Source organism: Aphelocoma coerulescens, chromosome 5 (assembly GCF_041296385.1).
Source record: "Aphelocoma coerulescens isolate FSJ_1873_10779 chromosome 5, UR_Acoe_1.0, whole genome shotgun sequence".
In the NCBI taxonomy this organism is placed as follows: domain Eukaryota; kingdom Metazoa; phylum Chordata; class Aves; order Passeriformes; family Corvidae; genus Aphelocoma; species Aphelocoma coerulescens.
Genome location: NC_091019.1, coordinates 45529820 through 45552282, shown reverse-complemented (window position 1 = coordinate 45552282; position 22463 = coordinate 45529820). Strand labels below are relative to the sequence as shown.

Sequence of the window (22463 nt, the reverse complement as noted above, 5' to 3'; positions counted from 1 at the left end):
TTAGCTTAGTCTTGCTTCTCCCAGTGACAGTGTTTCTTTTCCTTCTCCTTTTGGACTATCTCTCTTAATGTACTCTTAATGTTTGCATGTCACATGTACATGTCCAGCATAAAGTCCCAAATCTTTCTTTTTCTCTTGTGTAGGTGATTTGGTGGCTAAATCTGGTCACTATTGGATTATATCTTCTGATAACACTTTGCACTGCAGTGGCTCTGAAGAGAGGTGTCCAACTGACGTCTGAACTCAAAGGTGAGGTCAGTCTTCCTTTTCATGAATGCCTTTTGCAGGCACCTTAAAAGTGTGTGGATGGGAGGACTTCTTGTGTCAAGGGTTGGAAACCACTGAGTTTGGATTATCAAGCAGTATCCACAGGGAAAAGAGTGGGAACTTCATATCTGTAGTTTAATAGTGAACACCACAGATCTTCTACAAAAGCAGTGCACAGCTACTTATATTGGCCGCAAGGGGTACAGGCCAATTAATCAATGTCCTGCTCTCAAGCTTTGCATGTGCCCTGTACTCTGTAGTATGCACAGTGTTTTATGACAATAAATATTTTCTGATATTTATGCAAAGAAAATGACAAATGCAAGAGATAAAATGATCCTGTGTTATGTCCATTGCCAAGGTTATGGAGCTTTTCACAAGCCCTAGTTAGTCATACTCTGACCATTCCAGTTTACATCAGTGGTTGCTTCATTTTGTAGATCTCCTTGTGGGAAGTCAATTCTAAAATGTGATGGGAAACTTCTCAATTATAAAATAAGCTATTGGCTAAGCTGTATACAGACACCAGAGCTCTTAGTCCTTTCACCAGGCTCTGAAAACTAGGCACCACTTCTTTCCAGGAAGGGCTGACAAAGTGATCATCTGGATGGCTCTTGTTGCAGAGACAATGAAAACAATCAGAAACCAGAATCACCTGATTAGTCTGATGCACATTCTGAGAAACTGCGTGTTTGGTCTTAACATAGAGGGTGGTTAACCTCCTGCCATGCCTTGAGGCTTAGGTATATCTCTTTGTGTATCTTTTCTGATAACTGTCCTCCTGAAGAGTGCTTGTATATTTATAAAGAATGCAGATAGGAAGTTGCAGAGGCTTGAAGCAATTCCAGACCAATACGTGACTTCCTGCAAAGATCATTCCTGTTGAGTTTACTTAGTGTGTTAAGGTTTGCAAATAGGAACTGTAGCTGAGTTTTTCTCTGCTGAAGTCTGTTTATTTGTGTTCCAGAACTGTCCCGAGTTGTGCTACGTGGTGGAGGGCAGATCACACTGGGCTGGCTCCTTCATTACCTCCCTTTTTTTATGATGGGACGAGTTCTCTACTTCCACCACTACTTTCCTGCCATGCTTTTTTCCAGCATGTTGACAGGTAAATACTAGAGTCTTGGAGAAGACAAGGTAGGGGGGAAAGGTGATATTCTGTTAAATTGAATGTTTTTCTGACTAAAATGTTTATTGTTTTTATAGGCTTTATGTTTGCTCATACAAGGTGCTTGAAAGCATTGACTTACTCAAAATGTTTTTCACAAAGCAGCTGCAGTGCCAATTCTTGTTTGTTTGTTTTTGGTGGTTTTGTTTGTTTGTTTGTTTTTGTTTGGTTGGGTTTTTTTGTTATCACCCTGAAGAGGCAGTCATGTCTAGTGCTTAGGGCATTTAAATTTAGAGATGGGATTCCTACTCTCTGCTATTTCACTGTTCTTATAGATTCTTGTGTATAAATTACTTCCCGCTTTGTTTGCTGCCCCCACTTTTCTGTCATGTCTGTTTATAATTTGGCTTTGGTAGTTTTTCCTGTGATTTTATACCAACTTCATTAGCATCGGGGGCCCAGATCTCTTTTGCATTTATTCAAATGGAAAGGTAGGAAAAAAGAACCTTTGCTAATACAAAACAATCTCTATGGTTTTGAAGGTTACCAAGGTAAATGAATTTAAAAATTGACATGGTCCTCTGGTGTTAACAGAGTTTCATCAGCCTAGTCTCTGAACATAGCAGCTCTGTTCTTCTGAATTCTACCTCTTCCTTCTCCTAGGAATCACCTGGGATGCACTACTGAAGTTCTGCGCTGGGTTCCTGTCACCCAGCACTAGAAAGGTATATGGAGGTGGGTTCCTGGCACTGGTTCTGCTCATCCTGTACAGGTGAGTGCTGAAAGCTGAACTTTGCATGAATGGAATGTGTGACGGTTGCCATCTCAATAGAAACTTTGCTGCCTGTTAATTATCCTTAGCCTTTGTTTCCTTTTCTCTTCTCTGCTGAATTTGTCAGACACCCTCAAGCCCAATCCCAAACCCTCAAATTTGATTAGATTCATTTGATTAGATTAGATCTGTGTCCCGGTAATGCATTAAAGAACATCTTGCCATTGCAGGGAATCTTTCTTTTGTCACAGCACACAGTGTGAACACTCTATGCTCCTGCAAACCCACCCTTCAGTGGTTTGTGGTTCTAATCCCCGTGATGGTGATATATTCCTCAAATACAGGCAAATTTTTCATTGTTGTAAGTTTTATTAGGTTCTAAGAGAAAATACCACATGTGATAAAACTGTGTATATTGGGTTCAGCAGAGATTAGAAGGTCCCCAGTAGAGCTTAGAGCAGCCCAAGGAGAAAGGTCCCATAGGCTGCGAACTTCTTGAGACAGAAAACTGTGCTGTGTTTGATGGGCATTTGGTCTCTTTCCACAGCTTCTACCTCTTCCATCCGCTGTCCTATGGGATGATAGGACCCATGGCCTCTGACCCTAGCAGTCCCATGGCAGGGCTCCGGTGGATGGACTCCTGGGAGTTCTAGAGCAAAGGAAGCCTGGGAGCAGCGGATCAGAAACAGGAGGTCTACTGCATGTCAGGCTCATTCTGGTGCTTTGAAGACGTGTGACTATAAAATGCCCTCTCTGGAGAACTCGGGGTATAGTAACCCTGTAGCTTTGGCATTTGTTTGCACTGCCTGCATTGGAAGATGCAGAAGATGAGAAGGTCCCCTTAAATTAAAAGATTCATGTCCTGAATCCTTAGGTTATATTAATGGACAACTGGTTGCCTAAATGCTAATTCTTTGAAGCAGTATATGTCAGTCAAACAGCAGTGGCATTCCAGCAGCCAGACCAGTACAAGTTGGAGGCTGTCTGCGGTTGCATGTACACTCCATTAGTTTGTGTGTCTTCCTTCTTGTAATCTAAGCACTACTACAGTTTGAAGCACTATAGGACTTTTATCATGATTAACAACTTTTCTTATGGTGAAGTTTTTTTTTTTACTGTATCTGGGGACCTTCATTCTACCTGCCTTGGCTGTCTGTAGGTTTTTTTGTTCTGACCCTGAATTTTTAAAAAATTTGACTGAAAGGGTCTGTTTGAAATCTCCTGAGCCATCGTGCCTTGCCTGTCTCACAGGCCCTCTGCAGAGATGGAAATTGTTTATCCCTGTATACTGCCTTGCTTTCTGGTCACCTTTAATCATTTAAACAACTCACCTAGCAGGCCTGTTTCCAGAGCCAGACTGCTCCAGTTCAGCTCTTTGTAGCTTCTTTCCAGTTCTGTCTGAAGCTGCCAAAGAAATTACAGTGGAAATGGTGGGTGATTTATTTTCAGCCCCAGTACGCGGTGGAGACCAGCATGGTGGTGTACTAGAGACTGTAATGATAGCTTGGAAATCTTACAGACAGCTGTCATTCAGCTTTTGTTCCCAGCTATTTCAGTGCCAGTGCCTGTGCTTTTAAGGGAAAGCTTCACCTCAATCAATGTGGCATCTGCAAAACTGGCTGCTGGTGCCAAAGTATCTGCTCAGTGTATTCCCATATTGAACAAGTTCCTTCTGTAGACTGCTGAACATCAAATGACAAGGAAATGTGAGGCCAGGCAAAAATTCTTTGTGAAGTGTCAGGAGCCATTGGATGTTGAATCCACCCCTTCAAAGAAAGAAGAATTTGATTTATCAGGTGCCTTCGTCCTGTGTTAGGTCTATTTTTATTGATGTCCCTTTTTTTCTATTTCCTGTTCTTTATCCAGTGTCAGTTTGTTGTCGAAGTTCAAGTTGCTACCTTGTAGCATCCAACGTGAATGACACTTAGATCCCAGCTGCGTTCCTATCTCAAGAAGTAATACTTGAAAAACTCTTCTGTGTATGTTTCAATGAACTCATGCCTTCTATTTCAGAGTTCTTGCTTTGCTTCACAGCCTTGCATCAAAATTACAGGTAGAGGAAGAGCAGCAGGTGGGTGTGTCTGCCTTTAAACATGGACTGTGCATTTATTTCTCTTACCAAATCTTGGATTCCAGTACATTTCCTACCACACAGAAGGGCTGCATTAGCATAGTTGTGCGGGGTGGGGGGAGGGACGTGACTAGACTCCAGTCAGACTTGCTTTCATTCTTCTTTGGTAGAGATCCATAGCATTGTTCAGTAAGGCAGCTGCTTGCTTTTGTAAGGCTCTGGCTTGGTATGTCACATCTCTCCAGAAGATGACTCCTATAGGTACTAGCTCAGATGGGATGGACCTGTGCTTTTGGTTCTGAAGGTTTTGAGTTGATCACCTGCTGCTTATACATGGTGGGAAGTCATTGCAATAATTAGCTGCTGGGTTTGATGATTCTTTTCCACCTGTTATTGCAGGAAGTGCTTCTACCTGCATGCCAGGAGTTCACAGAGGTGATACATGGGCAAGAAGGATGTGGGGGAAGGCTGCAAACTTCTTCAGAATCTGCCAGATCTGACAGCAGCAGCAAATTAACTGTTAGTAATGTGGAAGGCAGATAGTGCAGTGCTGCCTTGTAGCAATGTGATCCAGCATCTTCTACTCTTGGTGAGATTATTGACTTTATAATACATTGCTGTCCTCAATACAAGCTTTTCCTAAGGTAGTCCATTGTCATGGGGAGGATTTGCCAGAAGAGCTGGCAAAAGCCATGATTTAAAGTGCAGAGTTCTTTCCAGCACATCCCCTTAGCATTAATAACAAAAAAAATCTAGGAAACTTGTGAGTGTTTTGGAATTACAGTTTCTAACACTCTTTATTCATCAGATTAAACCTTGGGAATGCAAAAATTGTGTTAGTAACTTTGTTTTTTTTCAGTTATTATGAAGGGGTCAGTTTTGTAGGAGCTGCCTGAGGAAGATGAACTAGTCTGTTCCTTGGCTAGGGTCCCTCCATCCTTTATTATTAATAATCTTTTGGATGTGGATTGGCAGCTGAGTGCTGAAGGCAGCAAATGTCATGCTCCCATCCCACCTTCCTATGCACAAGTCCAGCTTCTGTTTCAATACAGACAAAAGGTTTATTTTTCTTTAGGTCTGTCACTTCAGAAATTCTCTTGGGAGCATTTGACTGGCATTGAGACTAATCTATTTCTTAGGTCTTGTGTGCCGGTAAGGGGGTGGAGGCATACAGTGAAAAAAAAATCTAGCTGTTCCACAAGGGGGAGCAACTTCCAGCAGAATTTTTATTTTTGATTGGAGTTAAAAGGATTGAAAGGTCTACATTGAAGACTAAAAGCAGACATTTCCTCTGCACCTTCTGGATTCCAAGGGCTGAGTTTTCAAGTAAGTGTAAATTGATGCAGCTCTGTCTTCTTTCAGGAGAGAAATACTGAAAAATTATTCTAGTTAGAATCTGACCTTCAGTATTTGCTTCTTAAAACAAAACCTGTCAGGCCATTGTTGAAACATAATAGTAACTGATATTTTGTAAGGTCAATAAAATACAATAATTTGGATTCCCTTCCTGACTCTGTCTTGAAATCTCTGAGTGGTACAGACATGAGGCAGTGGGTGCAAGGCACTCTTCACTTTCAGGATGGAATTTGGGCTGCCTCGGTTCAGTTTTTCCGGTTGGGCTTATGGAATGAGTGCAGGTTCGTTTTGAGAGCTGCTCATTAGTTGTCCTCTCCAGTCGTGTGGAAAATAGCTGACAGTGCTTTCTAAAGCCAAAAGGTGCTGTTCTCTGGAGCAGCTGCTCTCTTTGAACCTTGCTTGACAGGGCTCCTTTTATCACTGACAATGTATTTCATCAAACTGTATCCATGGATTCAAATCACAAAAAGCTGCAGGCTGCCACATTCCCAGCTTCAAATTCTTTTTGTGTGTAAACTCTATTTTCAACTCTTGAGTCTCTGAAGGATAGATAGAGGGCCTTTAGGCTCATCTAGCTTTATCCTAAGCAATCCATCCATCTTAAAAGGTTTCTGTTAACAGTCGCTTCAGGACATTGATACACACACATCTATTCCAGCAGCAGGGACTGGTCTATTTCCAGGAACTGGACTACTCATGCTATGAGACACAGATGTGACTCTGAGGAGGATTTGAATGGAGATTTCTGTGCCAAGGTTGCTCTTGGTCCAGGTGGAGGACTTTGTGTCATCACTGTTTGCTGTCATTGTTTGCAGCCCTGGGAGCCACCACCGCTCTCTAGTCTGTATAGGGTTTTCTTTTTGCATCTTGATAGGAAAGGCTGATTGATGCACAAAGGGCATTGATAGGATATACTTTTTTATGTCTTCCTCCTTCCTTCTGGTTCTTGAAGTATGCCCAAGTACAGGACATGTCTTTTCTTTCCCCAATTTTTGGGCTATGCATCCATTTCGTACAGGTGCCGGAAGAAGGGGTAGGACAGGACATCTTGTAGTAGCTTGAGTGGATGAATACCTGTCACATGTACTGAGAGCAAAACCAGAACCTTCTTATGGAAAGGTAAACATGTGTTACTTGATAGTTGCCTCCCATCCCTCCTGAATCCCTCAGAGAATTGTTTTTAAGGGGCTTGAGAGCCAACCAACTGTTAGCATGGAAACACAAGGCATTTACCTGAAATTCTCCATTGCTGTGCTGAGCAGCTTCCCTTCCATGCTGTGACTGAGTGACCCTCTGGGTTGGCACTCTGTGCACAAGCACTGTTTCCTCCTCTCAGGATCCTGCTGGCAGCGTGAAAACCTCCTTAGCAGTGCCCTGTGTCTCTGCCGGCTGAGGAATGTAGGTAAGGTTGCTTTTTTCCTCCTTTACAGCAAGTGACCCCATAACCCCACACATGGGCAAGTGTGTCATGAAATCAAAAATGTGTGGACTGTTAGAACAACATAAGGCTCTTCCCTGCTGGGAAAGGAAGGCTGAGGATAAGAACACCACCTCTGTAGCATACTCGCTTTGGGGTGGGGCTGTGGGCTGCAAGCAGTCAGGACTGAAAATTCTCTGTCTTTGAAGTACTAAGATCTTGGTTGTGTTGTTGGTTGCAAGTTGCTTCACTTTTTAAACTTTTTTATGCTCTTTACTTGAATGTCAAGGGCTGTGGTTATCATGAGTAATATCTGAAGTGGTGACATATTACCATAGATACCACTCCTGCTGAATTTGTAATTGACCCTAAAACTTTGCCAAGTGAGCTTACTGTGTTTTACAAGAGGCACTGTTTAGAGCCATCCTTGAAGAACTTGCCCCTGGCTAAGCAAGAGTTTGGAGAAACAGTGAGAGGGGTTCTTCTGTACTTCTGTCCTATATCCTGACCTTTCTTACTAATGCAGCCGGTGGGTGCATGCGTGCATCTGTCCATGAACTGAATTCTTCTAACTGCAGTGCAATTACTGTACCGTATGGTGTAGATGGCAGAATGTTCCCTTGAGCTATAAATGTGTTTTGTACAGGTGATAATGGAAAATGAGGTAGAATTTGGAACTTAATTTTGTAATAAATATCTCTTCTTTAAAGCAATCTCTTTTTGTCTAGGTCTTGGGGTGGGTTTTTTTCCCCCTTTCATCTCTTCCTCACATACATGCTTGAAGTAACAACATGAACTTTAAATGGACCCATTGGAGAATTTATTCTAGGATAGTGATGATGTACATCAGCTTTTAGCACACAAGTGTTGCTGGACTGCAATTCTAGGAGATCAGATTTTACTGCAATCCAAGCAATGTGTTGGTAAGCACAATAGAAAGTGAAACTGGTACATTTGGACAAGAATAAGTACTGTCTGTTGAAGCAGGTTTATTTCTCCCTATTAAAGATGTGGTAAATTGTCAATAGGTATAATAGGTCTGTTTAATGGGTATTTTCATCAAGCTTCTGACGGGTTACCTATAAACACTTCATCTGACAGGTCAAGCACTTCATACAGGAACCCAACATTTTTCTGTAAGTCGTGTTCAGGCCATGGTGTCCATAACACCAGACTGGTGCACAGTTTTGTACAAATGAGGCCCTTGCTGTGAACTAAATGCGAGAATCTGTAATAAAACTGAAACACTGAAAATCAGATTCTGGCTTTGTACAAGGCTGCAGTGAGGGGCTGGGGTATGCTTTTGAGTACAGTGTAATAAGGAGTTGCTTGGGGTGGAACTAGATGGGAAAAACAAAAATACAGCCACCTTATCTGGGACTATGCATTGATGCCCAGATGAGTGCTGGAGGAGAGCCAGCCAGTCTGTTTGGACATGTTCCGAGGGCTACTGAAGTACAGCCAGCACAGCTAGGAACTGGACTGTGGCCTGTACAGGGTGATACAATAGGCTATTAAATGGTTACTGAAAAGCCTATTGACTTCTTGTATTGTTTCACACAGTGCAAGCTGGTCTTTGGATGTTGTCTGATCAGGGCTATTGTTCTGGAAGGGAGGACTGCTGATACAGAAGCTGTGCTAGAATGTAGGGAAATGACCAAAAAAGAAGGAAGTGTTGTTCGTAAAATGCTGATAATATCTGATAATATCTGAAGTAAAATTTTACTTCTCACTGCCCTCTAAAGGAAGAATGGCTTCTTTCTGCAGGTAAGTGATCTCACGTGGGTGAACATGGGTGACTGCTTCCAATTTCCACTTGATTTGAACCTTCCGGATTTGTAGGCTTCTAGATTCCAGCCATCAGCCCGTTATCTGTTTCTCAACAAGAATGAGGCTTTTTTACAACCTGGTGTTTTAACACAGATTTTGTGCTCTGTCTTCAAGATGCCTCTTAATCTTCTATTTTCTAACCAAATAGAATCTGCCAATGCAAGTTGCTTCCTTTGGCCCTCAATCTCCCATGACTCCCTTCTCATTTTTTTCGGTTTACCCATAAGGTTTCCCAAACTGCACCATGTCTTCCATCAGTCTCCCCAGGCCCGTATGCTGAAATCATAGGGATTTCGTCTTCACTACACCCACCACTGCTGCCTGGTTTATGTCCTAGGATTGTGGCTGAACACCTTGGAGTTGTTTTCTAATACACCACTGCTAACTGTAACTCTGGCCCATGTAAAGCGTACTCTGGAAATAGAAAGTCTGTGCTTTAGAGAAAGGGTGTAAGTCTAGCAAGCATTATAATAGTTGTAAATTGCTTTTCCGTTTTTATCATTCTTGTGTCATTGCTTTATCTCTATATTGCATCCAAAGCCCGTCATCTTGTTGTCATGAAGCTGACAAAAGGTAGTCTTAAGTCTTCATTCACCTGACCTATTTTTTTCTCCATATATTTTAGGATGAGGTGGTCTTGAAGTACCTGGGTTTCTCCATTGATCAGAATGGGAGTTTAGATTATGTGTCCTTATGAAAGCATCAGTGTTGGATCAGCTGAGTCACACCCTGGCAGTGTGCTGGTGCCTTGCAGTGCTTTAGGGACAATAACTGTTCAGTTACTAGGTGGAGAATGCAAGTAGCTGAGAAGTGGGGAGAATCAGTTAAGAAGAGAATGTGAACATGCGTAAGATCGTACATTCTTGGCTTGTATCAGAAACAGTGTGGCCAGCAGGACCAAGGCAATGATTGTCCCCTTCTCAGCACTGGTGAGGCAACACCTCAAATCCTGTGTTCAGTTTTGGGGTCCCTCACGTCAAGAAAGACATTGAGGTACTGGAGTGTGTCCAGAGAAGGGCAACAGAGCTGGTGAAGGGTCTGGAGCACAAATCTCATGAGGAGCAGCTGAGGGAGCTGGGGTTGTTTAGCCTGAAGAAAAAGAGGCTCGGAGGACCTTATCTCTCTCTACAACTACCTGAAAGGAGGCTGTAGCCAGGTGGGGGTTGGCCTCTTCTCTCAGGTAATAAGGGACAGGATGAGAGGAAATGGCCTCAAGTTGTACAGGCCAGGTTTAGTTTGAATATAAGGAAAAATTTCTTCACTCAGAGTGTGGCCAGGCATTGGAACAGCCTGCCCAGGGAAGTGGTGGAACTACCATACATTAAAGTGTACCAAAACCACATAGATGTGACACCTGGGGACATGGTTTAGTGGTGAGTCCAGCAGTGCAGTTTGTAGGTGAAAATTTCCTCATTGTACTGGAGAATTATTTTTGACAAAGCCCCAAAACTGGAATGGCTTAGATAGGTGAGGAGGAAAAGGTCTCAAGCCAGAAGTGTCCCACACATAGAAGGAAAAATACATGGGGTTTGCTTTGAGATGGCTGAGTGCAAAGCTGAGATATGGGAATGCTGGAACAGCCCTGACATGAAGGAATGGGTGCAGTAAAATACAAAATCTTTGTTTTAATAGGTCATATAAAAAATGCTATTCCTGGAGACAAATACTGTAGGTCAAATGTTTGTAAGAGATGGCCTAATCAATAGCGTCAGTTTAAATTGCAAGGAGGAGAACAGAGTGTGGAGATCAGAGAAAAGACGATCAATGAGCACTTGAGAGACCAGCAGTGCTTCTGAAACAAGTCCAGGGGGAAGCTACAGAGGAGACTCCACAATGAATAAAGCATCCTTTTACAAGCTTTTGCCATGGTGTTTCAGCAGCTGAAGGATGAGCCAGTCCAGATGCATAAGGACAATCGGAAGGAGATCCAAAACCATATGCACCATCCCTATATAGGACAGAAGCCCAGTAACTGTGCTAACACAATGCTTGCCAAGTTGCCAGGCATATTAGCTAGAGCACCATGTTGAGCTAATGAGGCTGGAGAGCTTTTTGCTTGCATTCCACCAGCTTGGGGTGCGCATACCTCCAGAGCTGTTATGGTCTTATGACCAAATTCAGCTTGTGTGTCGAGACTGACATGGTCTTGAACTCTTTGAACTCACTTTGGTAGAGTGATTTACAAAAGGCAGAGGTTGCTTCTTGGAAGATCAGCCTGGTGGTGTTGGGTTATCATTGTGCTAGGGAGCTCAAGGTGAATAACATCTAGGGTAAGGTCTAAGCATCTACAAGTACCAGACCTGGTCCGACAGCTCAGTGTAATCCCCTTTGACCTTTCTCACCACTTCATGTCCGATCATCCCAGGACTGTTTTCACCTGCCTGTACAGATATTCCCTAGCTGGCCACAGGATATTCAAGGTAAACCTGGGGATGTCTAGCAAACTGAATTCAAAAAAAGTTTTCATTTTAATCTGCTGTTGAATCCTCGCTCTGCTCCTTGTCCCACTGCCTATCCCTCTCCCTTTAGCCTAGATCCGCACCAGTGAGGGTGGTAGTGCTGCCCTGCTCTCTCCACAGTCATGGTGGCAGCAAGCAAGCTCTGCAGCTCATCTTAATCATTTTATGGACAAGATTATTATCTCCTGTATCGCTTTTGATTCTTGTTATGCAACCATATTTCGTGACTTCCTTTGCTACTGAGCTGTGCCGCACCATGGCCTAAGGGGGGTAGCTTGAGAAGACTTTGGGAAACGTTGCATGATTTCTGCTCCCACCTGAGGATGGTGATGAGAATCTGGGAAAAAGAGAACCTGTCATAATCTCTGGGTTTGAGACTGGGGACAAGGGGAAACAAAGGGGATTAGCCAAGCCCAGGAGTCTGTATCCTAAGTGAGCAGGGAGCCTGAGGCAGATAGATCAGAGTCATTATTCATGAAGACTCACAGATGTAGAATTGGAAATGAGCAGGACTTCAAAGGGAGATACGGGATTGTTAGTGCAGCAGCTGGGATGAAAATTGACAGTGCCACAGCAGCATGTGCAAAGCAGTCACCCCTGGGCCGGGCAGATAGGGCCTCCCTGGGGAGGGAGGATTGTTCTCCAGGTGCTGTGAACCCGGAGTACTGGGCTGGGGACTGGCATTTGCAAGCTTGTTCCTACTTCTGCCACACTGTTTCACGAGACTGGGCAACTTTCTTTCCATGTGGGTAAACTGAGGCACTGAACAAGTAAAGCTGACACTTGGCAAGGGAAGTTGAGTGTTGGTGCTGTAACATGAAGCAGCTGTAGATTACAATAATGAAACCCACTGCAAACTAAAAAGATTATAAATTTGTGTTCTCCCAAAGCACAAAAGAGCATTCTTATCCTCTTTGCATGTCAGCGAATTTCTCCGAAAACCTCCCTCCCCTTTCTTCAAGTGGTCTACCAATGATTTTGGAGCAGTCTGTGCTGCTGACCTATTTGTTCTTCACTCATGAGAGTTCCAGGGACGGTCTTGCAGAAATCCAAGAGCAGCTCAGAAAAGAGCTGAACTGCCAGGTTAGGTACGTGGAGCCAAGGGAGCTGGGAACCATCACAGAAAACCCTCAGACCATGGAAACATCTGCAGTTCTCAACCTCTTGCTGAGATTCTTGTGCTTGAGGGCTCACAAAACATTTGGAACAAGAAGAGAGGTTTTCTTGTTTGCTTCCTTGTGCTTAAATCCTCTCTGGACTTGACTTGTGCTCTCAGCACCTCAGTGCTGTGACAGCAGGAGGAACTCTTGACAGCCTTGTAGCTGCAAGAGAGAAGCTGCTTTGCACACAGGCAAGAGCACCGTCTCTCCCAAACCCTCGGTCTTTTAATTCATTTGGTTGGTGGTTTGGATGTTTCTTATCCCTGAGCTCTCCCTGTATGCCATCTCAAGTCCCTCCTTGCAGATCCTTCTTCCTGTGCAGGAAGACCTGTGCTGCCACAGGGGGAAAAATGCTGGGTTTATTTAAGAGAGTGGAGATGCATCCATGCCAGAAGGCAGCAAAGGGATGGATTCACTGCTCAGATGATCAGGGAAGATAGGGAAACTGCTCCTGAATGTATCCTGCCCAGAAAGAGCTGTTGCTGGAGGGCAGGGAAGAGTTCTTGGACTCTGCTGTGTGTCATATCTATTTGGGGTTTGGGTACCAAGAGGTGGGTGGGAATTTGGCCAGACCATTGCCCCTTTCATCAGCTGAGGCCACCCATATTTTCCATGGAAGGAAGGCATATCAGGCTCAGCACTCTCATTGCTGAGAGAAGGTGCAGGGGGGAACATTTTGGACAAGAGCCACCATTTTCTTTTGCCATCATGGCTTCACTGCTATTGTCTGAGACACCCTTTACATCAGGAACAATGGCTAAACCTGTACTTTCTTGTTACCCTGGGATAGAGTAGCTGATATGGTGCCCTATGTGGACAGGAGAAAAGGTGTTCCACATCCCAACAAATCTTCAGGAACTGATCTCTGTTAACTACAACTTGCTTTTGTTGATTTTCTCTTCCTCCACTATCAGCCAGCTCTGAATATATTGAAAATGTTGCTAGGCAAATAATCAGCCTTGGTTGCTGCTCTGACTGTACATATGTGCTTCAACTCTGCTCCTCAGTATCCCGTGGCCTGGGATGACTCTCCATGCTCCTTTCCAGTGCCCTGGCAGCACTCCACTGCCTATCTGTTGTACCCTTTATTGTTAGCAGGGCCAGGCTGAACTGTCCAGCCAGGCTCTGGTGAAGCTCCACGTCTGTGTGGTTGTGACAATCGGCTGAAATGTCAGAGTACCTTGCACAGATGACATATGATGACACTTCTTGCTTGTTGCTGGTTCGCTCGATCAGCCGTAAGATAGCTAAAGGTTAATGTTTGCGTTGGCTCTGCAGGGCTGGTCTTCTCCGCCCTGTTCGGATTAACCCTGTATTTCCCGCTGCTCTCCCAGCTGCCCTTTCAGGCTCCTTGCAGCTTCAGCGGTTATCATCGCAGTGACTTATCATCAGTGTGAAAATGCCCTTTGAAACCACACAGTTAAGATGCTGTTTTATTTGACTCCTTAGTCCCATCTGACAGTTCCTTTTTTTTTTTTTTTTTTTGAGTTTCTTGCACTCTTCCTTCAAGCACCCAACTTCAGAACAGGGTTCTTCAGCTTCCTTTACTGCATGTGGAGCTTTTCCTATGCAGCATCTTATCTGGTTTGTGCTGGGAATGCAAGGTCTCAAAATCCTGAGAGAACAGGTAATTTATTCTGGCACTTGCAGAGCCGTCTCGGGTGGCTTCCTGCTGTCACTGCAGTCAGTGCTGTCACTCCAGCTCTGTAGGAGAAAGGCCCCTGGGAGACAAGCTGGGGCTGAGAACATAACATTGTGCCTTTGAACTTGTCTCCTCCCAGGGAATGTTTTCAGAAGAGTCTCCTTTCTGCCTACATTGAGTCAATGCACTCCTGGGATGGGTTGGAGGCTGCTGTCATTTCTCCTGATTACCAGAAATAAGTCTGATGTACAGAAGCAGAACTTGTAATAAGATCCAAACAATTGTTATTTTGGTGCAGACTGTGATGGTTCAGTAATATTTGCACTTTTGTATTGCTCTCATCCTTCTGGAAACCTTAACTTTCCTGACTTCCCTTGTGCTGCTTGAGACCTCATTTGCCTTTTCTTGCTTTGTTTCTCCTCTGTGCTGAATAAATCCTGGCGCCAGATTAAGAAGTGTCTGAACAGTAAAGATAAAGAGAATCTGTGCATCCTGAACACATTTGACAAAGATGACATGTCTTCTCATCTGCTATTAACAACTTTGCCTGGTTCAGCTGGCATAATTAGCCTTAAATTAGACACGTACCTTGCAGTGTCTAGGCTGCATCTTCCTGTGGAGGTAGCAGGTGGCTGCGTGGCATCCAGAGTCTCAGTGGAAGTGGCCAAGAGCAAGAGGATGCTGTGGAGCATCGCTGAGGCCCTCCCAAGCAAAGTTACACTCAGAGGGAGCTGTGCTGATGGTGAGCGAAGGTGGCCGGGTCCCGGTGGTCTCCTCGCTGGCAGGGCTCTGCCCTGTTGCTTCAATCGTAAAATCAGGACGACAGGAAATGTCAACCGTGAACCAGCTGAACTTTCTGCTCTGCCCCGCGGCCCCGGGATAGGGAACTTTGGGCATTCTAAATTTCTTTTTTCTTCCTTCCATCCTTCCTTCCTTCCTTCTCCCGAGTGGGAAATACTCGGTGAGCTCTTCCTTCCCCGGCCGGGGCAGCCGCGGTGGGGCAGAGTGTCCACGGGGCTCGGCGGTGCCGGCGGGCGGAGCGCGGGTGCGGCCACGGCGGGGGCGGGACCCCCGGGGGGCGCGGGGGCAGCGCCGGCACCCCCCCGGCGGAGCGAGGGGCGGGCGGCCACAGCTCGCCGGCCCCTGAGCCCGCGGAGCCGCGGCACCAGCGCCTCGCCTCGCCTCGGGCGGCGAGGGGCAGGGCCCCCGCCATGGAGAGCGGGATGCCGCTGTCGGGCGGGCAGCGAGCGCTGATCCGGGAGAGCTGGCAGCGGGTGAGCGGCAGCCCGGTGCAGCACGGCCTCGTCCTCTTCACCAGGTGAGCGGCGCGATGCGGCCACCGGCACCCCGGTCCCGGCCTCCTGCCCGCCCGCCCCGACCCGTGCGGGAGGGATGGACGGGCGGGCTCCGCTTCTTGGAGAGAAACGCTTCCCTGTGCTCGGCGAAGGCGCGTGGCCGGCTCCCCTCCCCCGGCCTCTCTCCCTTCCCGTGGCTGGGGTCCGCGGGGAGCCGAAGCCCCTCCGCCGCCGAGCCGCAGGTGCCGTGGGGCAGCGGCGTGGGGCAGGGCTGGGCTCCGCTCCTCGCTGCTGCCCTACCTTTCCCACCCTTCGCGAGTGAGAACTTTGCCACAAGGAGACGGAGAGTGAGAGAAAAGCGGCGGGCAGGTTTTGTGCGTTTCTGCCCACCCATCCCCTGCCTTGTCACCGCGACTTCTGCTCTTCGAAGGGCTGTGTGTCCGCTTGGCTTTGGGGAGAGTGTGGAAGGGGCCGCTCGGTAGTTCCCTGATCAGGGAAGTGCTGTGCAGCCCCAGACACAGACCTGGCCGACAGGGAAGATTCAGTCGCAGGGCAGAGGAAATGGTGTGCCGGGTGCAATGGCTGATACCCAGCTTCTTGCCTCTCCTAAGCAGATTAATGTACCAATTATGTGAAGAGAAAAAAGGAAAAATCAATGAAAAGTCGCTTGAAAAGGACAGTTGGAGAGTTGATGAGCAGCTTCTGGAGTGAGTGGGATCCAGATCTACCAGGGCAGTGACAACAATGTGGGGGGAGAGGGATGCAGTGTTTTAATATGCAGGATGAGAAGAAGAGAGACCGTCTTGCCTGAATTACTGATGGCCTGTTATACCTACCTGGGTGGCTGCTACTGAGTCCCATATGTGCCTGGCATACAGGGGCAGGGGGCGGGGAGAGAGGAGATAGGAGCTGGTGATGGTGTCGAGTGGGGCATCAGCTGAGCTTTTACATGCCCCCCTTTGTCCAGATGGCTGCTGGAGCTTGGAGGCCTTCCCTGATTTGGCACCTTTGGGGTTCAAAAAGTGGGAATGGGAGGAGTTGACACAACAACCAAGACTTTGGGGAGAAGGGCCAGGCTGTGAGGAACTCCAGAGGGCTGAGACTAGTTCTCAGGTGCCATGAATATGTATCCAAGAGCTGGGGCTATGGGCTAGAGAAAAAGAAAGGTTTTTGTCTATAGGTAATCTGGATTGCCCCAAACTAAAATTTTTCATAACTTTTGTATCTTTTACAGGGGGGGAGGGATCAGTAGGTGGGAAGGGAGGCAGAAGTGGGCTGTGGGTGTGCTGCTGATGGGGTGAACGGGACTTCAGGTAAACCTGAGGAAATGAGAAAATGGGGCATTCTTTCTTGTTGCAGGTTGTTTGACTTGGATCCTGACCTGCTGCCCCTTTTCCAGTACAACTGCAAGCAGTTTGCCAGCCCTCAGGAGTGCCTCTCTGCCCCTGAGTTCTTGGATCATATCAGGAAGGTGAGAGATGGGCTGTGGCATGGCTGGAGCACAGCCTTCATGGAGGAAGAAACCCTTAGGCAATGATTTGGGACTGTGGTGTGTCTGACCAGGGAATGCATGGGAAGTCTCCTTCTGAGATGGTAACTGCAGGCATTGCTCATGCTAGCAGAAGGCCAGGACAAAGTGTCCTACAACAGCAGGGAAGGGACGAGAATGCAGATTATGGTGGCTAAGAGGCACCATGCTGATTTCCATGCCCTCATCTGAGAGTGGATTGCTTCCTGTGAAAGCTGAAAGAGTCCTTCCCCTACCATGGAGGTGCCTACCAGAGAGCTCACCTCTGTCCAGATGATGACTGAAGCCCTCTGCTTCGCTGACCAGGAGGTGGCACAGAGCTGGGCAGTGGGCCAGGCTACCCTGGACCCACTGCTATGGAGAGGCTGTTGGTGAGAGAGTCTCTGAGGGAGTGCTGCAGTACACACTCACCTCCCCCCAAAGCAGAGAAAGGAGCAATGGTGAGGAGAGGCTCAGGCATGCATAGAAGTACACCTGGTCAGCAGAGACCCTTTGCTGAACCCTGAAGTGCAGTCACGCTGGGGCAGAGCTCAGCCTTGGCTTGCAGATGCCTTCACAAACTGCCTGGTTCCATCTTTAAACCAGTTCGGTGCTTTGCTTGCCTGTCTTTATTCCTTGTGCAGAGGCTGTTTCAGGACTGAGCTCCTCTGATAGCTGCAAGCTTTTTGTTATTTTCCAGCCTCTCTTTATTGGCAAAGTTAAGATTATTGCCTTGAGCTGAAATAGGTCTTTGCTCTTGTTGGAGATAAATTGCCTGTTGAAATTATAGAGCACAAATCTATCACCTCTTGGCTTTGCTAAGGTAACCATGCCCTGGCTTTAATCTCTTCTTCTAATCTGGTGTGTCTGTTCCCTTCATCCTTCATTAAATCTTTTCTGTCCTGTTTCCATGTGGCTGTTAATGCTCCTGGGAGATTATGGTATGTGTTTTACCAGACCACGTCAAGAGATCTGGCTGTAGTTTCCACCCCATCTCTTCAAAATACCTTGGCTGATCTTAGAATTGGAGTTGCCTTATTCACAATTGCACCATTTTGGCAAGTTCTAACTGGAAACTCTAGTCCTAGCAACTTCTGGGGTTCCCATGCAATTGTCCTGCGGTCCTAGGAGCTGTAATGATTGCATCAGCATTAGGTCTTAACCTGCAACTGCTCTGCTGTAGGGCTGTTTATCCCCTCTGGGACAGGGTGGTCGGCAGTGCTGCTTGCTATGCAACTCTGGTTGGAAGGTTGTGGTGTGTGCTGCTGCCAGCCTCACTGATACAACACACACATCACAGTAGAGCAAGGGAAAGCTCAGAGGGCATCTAGGCTGGGAGGGGGTCAGGCTGACAAGGGTGAAGTAGAGGGTCAGACACTTTGTTTCCTCTGGAAGGGAAGCAGAACCTTTCTGTTAATGCCATTCTGCCTTTCTGCTCCTGCACTAGGTGATGCTGGTGATTGATGCTGCTGTGAGCCACCTGGAGAACTTGTCCTGCCTGGAAGAGTATCTGTGCAACCTTGGCAAGAAGCACCAGGCAGTTGGTGTGAAGGTTGAGTCTTTCTCGGTGAGGTGTCCTCTCTTGTCCCGCTATGGCTGTGTTTTCACCCCTGCCTGCAACCCTCAGCTGTCCCCATCCTTCTTCTGGGTCCAGCTGTCTGGAGAGAAAGCTAGTGGCTCAGGGCAGCCTGTCCAAGGTGCTGATACCAATGTAGTGACACTGCACCAATGAGGGGAACCCTTGAGCTCCCCTTGTTTTCTGCGCTTGCCCAGTAAGCCCAGGCAGAAAGGACAGATGGGAGCAAGGCATTTCCACTGTTTGAAGAGGACAATGGTTTAGGACACTGCAGTCTCTTCCGTGCCACAGGGTTGCAGGCTCAGCCTTTGCCCTGGATCCTTTGCATCTAATGCTCTGGGCACACCTCACCCCACCTGGAAAAGGGAGCATTCACCTCTCTGTGTCTGCACTGGGATGGGGTTACTGCACCTCAGCCCCTGCTTCCTCGATGGCAATAAAACCTGAGCATCTTCCATATTAAACCCTTGATTACTCCTCTCCTGCCATCAAGCATGGACAGGAATGCAGCAGGTTCAAGAAAAGCTTTCTAACCAACACACAGTTATCACAGTTATCATGGAATATCATTCCCGATATTGCTGGCTTTTGTTCACTTCAGAGGGAGCAGGGTCCTTTTGTTCGGGGTAGTGATCCCCACCAGCCCTGCAGTGTGGGGGTGCTCCTGCATGGGGCTGCTCTGTGAGGAGCAGTGCCCAGTGGAGAAGCCTGAGAGGCTTGAGGCAGTGTGGGGTCTGACCCACTCTCCTGACATCAGGGCCTTGCTCAGCTCTGCTGCTCCACTGCTGTGCCAAGGGATAGGGCCAGCTACCTGCACCTGGGAGCCACAGAAATTGGATGTGTACCTTTCCCCCAGTGTTACATGTGCAGTGTCAGCTTTTGCTCTCTCACTTCCACTCCCCACTCATCCATGGTGAGGGCCAGCATAGGGCAGGGGAAGGGGATGACGTGGGCTGGTTCCGGGCCCCCTCTGACCAGCCAGGGACTGGAGGGGCCTGGTACTGCTGGTGGAAGAGGAGCAGGTGCCCTGCATTGGCAGAAGTCAAAAAAGGTGACGAAGGGGGACAAGAGACTGCATATCATCCTCTGGTGCTGAGCTTGACATCACCCTGTTTGGTTTGCAGACTGTCGGCGAGTCCTTGCTGTACATGCTGGAAAAATGCCTTGGTGCTGCCTTCAGCCCAGAGGTGCAGGAAGCTTGGAGCAAACTCTACAATGCTGTGGTGAAAGCCATGCAACGTGGCTGGGAGACCCTTCCAGAAGGGGACTAGATCCTGCCAGCCATCCCTGTCCGTGACCATGCAGCAGTCCCGAGCACCGGGAGCACTCATGCCACACTCTCTGCCTCCTCCCACCTCTGTCTCCCTGTGTGCACCAGCCCATGGCTGTCTCCACGCTCACACGTGCTGCGGGGCTCTCCCGTGATTTCACCCTGCTTCAACACGAGCGTGTCTCTGCCTTTGCTAAGGGCTGGCAGGGTGTATCCCTGCAGCAAGGCCTGGCAGTGCCACAGCACAGGTGCCACCCTGCCTCGAGTTCCTTAGGGAGCACCACCACCCATGTACCTACTCTGGTTTTCAGCTTGCTCATCTTCCCTCCTCTTGCACCCACCCTAGTTAGGTGACAGCTGGCATAGGCCTCTTGGGCTTATTTGCCTGAAACCCTGTTTGCTGTGCTTTACCTGCCAGGTCTGACACTCCTCAGTCCTCCTGCACTGCTGTACCTGGTTCAGCTGTGGCAGCAGAGTTTTCCCTCTCTCCCTTCACCAACACATTACTACCAGATGGTTAATCCCAGTGCTTTCTTCTGCCTTGCCTCTGATCTGGATGGGATCCCTGGCTTTTCCCCCTGTCAGGTTGGCCACAACCCAGTAGGTTTCCTAGGGACACTTCAGGCAGTGGTGTCACATTAATCCAAAGATGAGACTACATTTGGCAGGGCTGGGCTGCCAGCTGAAAGGCTTTGTGTTGATTTGGCCAGTTGGCTTAACCTTAGAGCCATCTGAAATGCAGCAGCAGCAGCAGCAGTGTCTGTTTACTTGTTTATGTTAAGGAAAATAAAGTAAATCCAAGGAAAAGATGTCTTAAAATAAAAATGAAGGTTGCAATCGTGCCATAGCAACAACTTCCAGAAATTCTGGCTCTTGGCCAGAGGAAGCATAGCTGGAATCTTTCTGCTGATGCTGTCAGAATCTGGAGCACTTCCCAGCTGCTCACAGTACCCATCTGCAGAGTTCCTCACCCTCATAGGACTGAGGAGAGAGCATCTGCTAGAAGAAATCCCAGAGAATTGCTGAGAGGCAGCACCTGAGGGCTCTGGCGAGGGGGTTGAATGTGAGTGCTTTGAGGAAGAGTTCATCTTTATAGGGAAGTCGCTGTGGAACAAGCAGAACCACGCTTCTAGCCACCACTAGCTCCAGAGCAAGGACATGGAGCAATTATTCAGTTACAGGCAGCACCTCTTTTGTTGCTTCTTCTTCAGGACAGGAGGAGCCTGGTGTTGAGGTCTGACACGGTCCTGTTCTGGAGATACATTCCTCCTATTCTCAGATGTCCTTCACTCTGGGGCACGAGAAGGCTCTCTGCTCAATGTAACAGGTCTTCTAGGCCCATGCCATGGAGGGGATGATGGGGTGCCCTGTGAGATGGATCTCTAGCTCCCTGCCATGAGGCCTGATGGTAGACATGGGCGCAAAGAGCCCTCCAGCTGTGTTTGGGAGGCAAGCTAATAGGTGTGAAACAGGCAGTGAACATCCCCATGTTCCTTGTCCTCCCCATGGGACTGTGTTCTGCCTCTGCAGCCCTGCAGTGTCGTGGTGTGTGTCCTGGCCCATGGCTCTCTCCATCAGCTGGGTCAGGTGAGGTCCTCCCTTGCAACTGGCAGTAAGGGATGGAGGAGCTGGGGGTGGGGTGAGACACAACTTTGACAGCATGATATGGGGCAGGAGGGTTTGAGAATGGGGATGTCATCTTTGCAACCCTGTTATGGGGCATCAGCCTTCAGCATTGTGGGAGTGGGACACCTTCTGGCTCCGTGTGACAAGTACGCAGCTGTGTGATGGGTGGGGTGTGGGTGTTACTGCCCAAACCACCCCTGCTCCCTCTAGCCTTCCCAGCTCCTTGTCTTCTGCTCTTCTGTGCCACATTTTGTGTAACTCCCAAGAGAACTGAACTAGTCTGTGTGCCTCTTATACCCAGCTGTACTGTTTATTAAAGAACAACAGTGAGTCTTAGCCCTTTGTGATGCCTTGTGTTTATTTTAATATAAAAGGCCTAAGCAGACCTGAAAAAAAGGATGACAGAGAGGGGTTTACTGGTTTCTTGTTGATTCCAGCTTTGGAGATTGGTCACCAGGAGCACTTGTGTAGTGCAGCTTGACTGACATGAGAAAGCATCCAGCAGCAAAAGCCTATTGGGAGTTTTTTGTGCCTGGTGATTGAATGGGTCAGCAGTGGAGGGGCTAAAAGGCACCCTGCCACTGATTGCTCAGACCCTTCAAGTATAACAATCTCTAATGGAATTAGAATTTTAAGCCATCATCTTAAAAATCTCCTGTTGTTCAGCTTCTGCTTTTGTTTTTTGACATAGCACTGGCTCACCTGTTGCTGGTCACCCACTGCTGGTCACCTGCAGCAGCAGAGCATGGCCTCGTAGAGAAGTCCTGTCTGGCTCCATAGAGCATCCAACCTGCCAGCTGAACTGTGGAGTCGTTCTGGCAGCCCTGCCCAGGGAGCAGCTGGTGAGGATGCAGGAGGTAGTGTCTTCTACCATGTTCTAGCTTTGATGTGATGGGTTTCCAGCCCTGGAAGAGTTGGGCACTTGATGCTGAAGAATGGTGCCTAGAGTGGGGAAGCCAGCTCAGGCTCTGTAATAGCATTTCCCGAAGGCTGGAAATCCCAGCCGTGGCACAGGAGAGAAGTGAAAACATCCTGGGAGAGCCATGCTGCTCATCTAGGATGGGCTTGTTCCACAGGGCAATGTGTGATGGGCTGTGAAGGGCAAGG

The 22463-nt window shown here is 47.6% G+C and overlaps 2 protein-coding genes across 5 annotated transcripts in view; both read left to right on the top strand.

Moving 5' to 3' along the window:
• The window catches only part of POMT2 (protein O-mannosyltransferase 2), a 28125-nt gene extending 22143 nt beyond the window's left edge, over positions 1-5982 (top strand). For 2 of the 3 annotated variants that reach the window (XM_069017960.1, XM_069017961.1), the window contains exons 18-21: positions 144-249; positions 1235-1375; positions 2039-2147; positions 2695-5982. In XM_069017960.1, coding sequence (XP_068874061.1) covers positions 144-249; positions 1235-1375; positions 2039-2147; positions 2695-2800 — 462 coding nt within the window. In that variant the 3' untranslated portion in view covers positions 2801-5982. Of the gene's footprint in view, positions 1-143; positions 255-1234; positions 1376-2038; positions 2148-2694 lie in introns of those variants that run through there. The other variant, XR_011151424.1, reaches the window with a different exon arrangement.
• A 9232-nt stretch (positions 5983-15214) lies between these two features.
• Positions 15215-21692, top strand: NGB (neuroglobin). 2 transcript variants are annotated; one of them, XM_069016012.1, is made up of 5 exons: positions 15215-15400; positions 15992-16084; positions 16737-16848; positions 18332-18451; positions 19585-21692. In XM_069016012.1, the coding sequence occupies exons 1-5, from the start codon at positions 15294-15296 to the stop codon at positions 19729-19731; spliced, it is 579 nt and encodes a 192-aa protein (XP_068872113.1). In that variant the 5' UTR covers positions 15215-15293; the 3' UTR covers positions 19732-21692. The 2 variants fall into 2 exon arrangements, with proteins under 2 accessions (XP_068872113.1, XP_068872114.1); XM_069016013.1 differs by lacking the exon at positions 15992-16084 and having other exon boundaries at positions 15216-15400.
• Positions 21693-22463: the final 771 nt, after the last annotated feature.

Coding starts and splice junctions, on each gene's coding strand:
- NGB (XM_069016012.1), top strand. CDS start 15,294: ATGGAGAGCGGGATGCCGCTGTCGGGCGGGCAGCGAGCGCTGATCCGG. Junction 16,849..18,331: donor TCTTGGATCATATCAGGAAG/GTGAGAGATGGG, acceptor CTCCTGCACTAG/GTGATGCTGGTGATTGATGC. Junction 18,452..19,584: donor TGAAGGTTGAGTCTTTCTCG/GTGAGGTGTCCT, acceptor TTTGGTTTGCAG/ACTGTCGGCGAGTCCTTGCT.